Here is a 2,122-nt window from a genome sequence, read left to right as displayed (position 1 = left end):
TTCTATTCTATTCTATTCTATTCTATTCTATTCTATTCTATTCTATTCTATTCTATTCTATTCTATTCTACTCTATTCTTTATTCTGTTCCATTCCATTTCTGTTGTATTCTATTTATCCCATTCTATTCCATTTTCCAGCTTTCTGGCAGTATAATTGACAAAATTGTATATGTTTAAGCTGTACAACATGATATTTTGATGTTTGTACACATTGTGAACTGATGACCACAACCGAACTAATTCACACACACCACACCTCACATGGTAACTTTTTTGTTGTTGTTGTTGTTGAGAACATTTCAGATCTGCTGTCTTAGCAACATTCAAGTGTATGATAGTTAATTATAATCACCATCAACATTACGTCCATAGGACTCATTCCACTTCTCACTGAAAGTTTGTGCCCTGTGACCCCCATCTCCCCGTTTCCCCCCAGCCCCTGGCAACCACCTTTCTGCTCTCTGCTTCTGTGAGTTCCACTTTTGTAGATTGTCTTTATCTTAGATGTGGCAGGTGCATTTCACAGGCTGCATTTGGGGCAGCACTGACCAGTGTGGACACTGGACCTCTGCACCTTTTGCCCCCTTCACCCATTTCACGCACCCCACCTCCCACATCTGCAAACCATGATTCTCTTCTCTGCATCGATGAGCTTGGTTCTTGTTTTCTTTTACATTCCACGTAGAAGTGAGATCATAAGGTATTTGTCTTTATCTCACTTGGAATAGTAATGGCAATTTATTTTAATTTTTCTTTTGGTGTGGTGTGAAATTTGCCATTTTAACCTTTTTTTTAGATGCTCAGTATAGTGGCATTGAGTGCATTCACACTGCTGTGTAACCATCTCCACCATCCATCTCCAGAACTTTCTCATCTTTAAACTGAAGCTCTGTGCTCATGAAGCATTAACTTCCTATCCCCTCCCTAAGACCCTGGCCCCCACCATCTTATGTTCTGTGTCTATGAACTTGCCTGTTTCAGATTAAATTGCAGTATTTTAACAATGGATGTCTCCGTGTGTGTGTGTTTCTCCCCCAAATTGTAACTTCTTGAGCACCAGGTATAGGATTTTCTGCCCTGAATTTAGGTGTTGAGTGGCCCAGACAAGGCAATACCCATCCCACAAACTGGAAAGTGCTATGGGATTTAGGGAATTAAGACTGGCAACCCATGACTTCAAGGTGGCTCATTAAAGTGTACGGTGCAGGGAGTCCAGCCAGTCTGCTTAAAGCCAAAATTGTTCCTGGGTGCAGCCATGCCTGGGGAGGTGAGCCGTGGTCACCCTGGTGCCGGGGCCCCTGATCTCAGCATCCGTGGCCAGTCAGCACTCACACACTTGTCTCTGAGACCCAGACACAACACCTGCTGGTCCAGATCATTCTTTTAACCGCCACAGGGCTGCAAGGGAACCCGTAGATAACCTTGAAGCTGTAGGAGGTCCCTGCAAGCAGGAAGGGCACAGGGTTGGCAATTTCTATTCCCAGGATTTGTATTCAAGAGTAACCTGACCTTGGGCAGGAGACCTGCCTTGTTGGACCTCCAGCCTTCACATTTAAGAGTGGGACTGGGTAATCTATAAATCCCTGTGTATCTTAGACCTTCTGTGAGTCTGAATGCATTGAAACCAGTGGTTCTCAATGGGGGTGATTTTGGTAATGTCTGGAGTCATTCTTGGGCGGTCCAGTGGGGAGGAGGTCCTGCTGGCATGTGGAGTGGAGACCAGGGATCCTGCTCATCACCCTGCAGTGCCCAGGATGCCCCAGAGAGTGGTGCAGCCCCAGACGTCCACAGCGCCGAGGCTGAGAGGAGCCGGGTTAAAATGTGGCCCCATTGGAGCTTGGCTGATGCTCATGGCTCTAGGCAGAAGGTCGGCTTTTAGGGACGTGTGAAAGTCTGCCCGGCCCTGGCTGGCTGAGGGCTCGTGTCAGGCTGATCCCACAGCAGGACAGCTGGAAGCCTGGCCCAGGGCGGGTCTGCTTCTCCTTCTGGGGATACGGGGACGAGCAGGGGTCGCAAGGACCTTCTTCAGATGGTGCCAACCAGCTCCTGGTTGCAGAGTGCGTGCTTGCCGGCGTTGGTCCAGCCTCTGTGGGGCCGGGTGGCCTCGCCAGGAGCGACCC

General features: G+C 48.2%; 1 protein-coding gene across 1 annotated transcript in view; it reads left to right on the top strand.

Annotated features, from left to right (window-relative positions):
* ASMT (acetylserotonin O-methyltransferase) overlaps positions 1-842 on the top strand; it is a 12,396-nt gene extending 11,554 nt beyond the window's left edge. Inside the window, exon 7 of the mRNA XM_044911637.1 lies at positions 799-842. Within this exon, the coding sequence (XP_044767572.1) occupies positions 799-842 (44 nt within the window). The remainder of the gene's footprint in view (positions 1-798) is intronic.
* The last annotated feature ends 1,280 nt before the right edge of the window (positions 843-2,122 follow it).

This window comes from Neomonachus schauinslandi, chromosome X, assembly GCF_002201575.2.
Source record: "Neomonachus schauinslandi chromosome X, ASM220157v2, whole genome shotgun sequence".
NCBI classification, from domain to species: Eukaryota; Metazoa; Chordata; class Mammalia; order Carnivora; family Phocidae; genus Neomonachus; species Neomonachus schauinslandi.
This window is presented reverse-complemented; position numbering and strand designations above follow the sequence as displayed.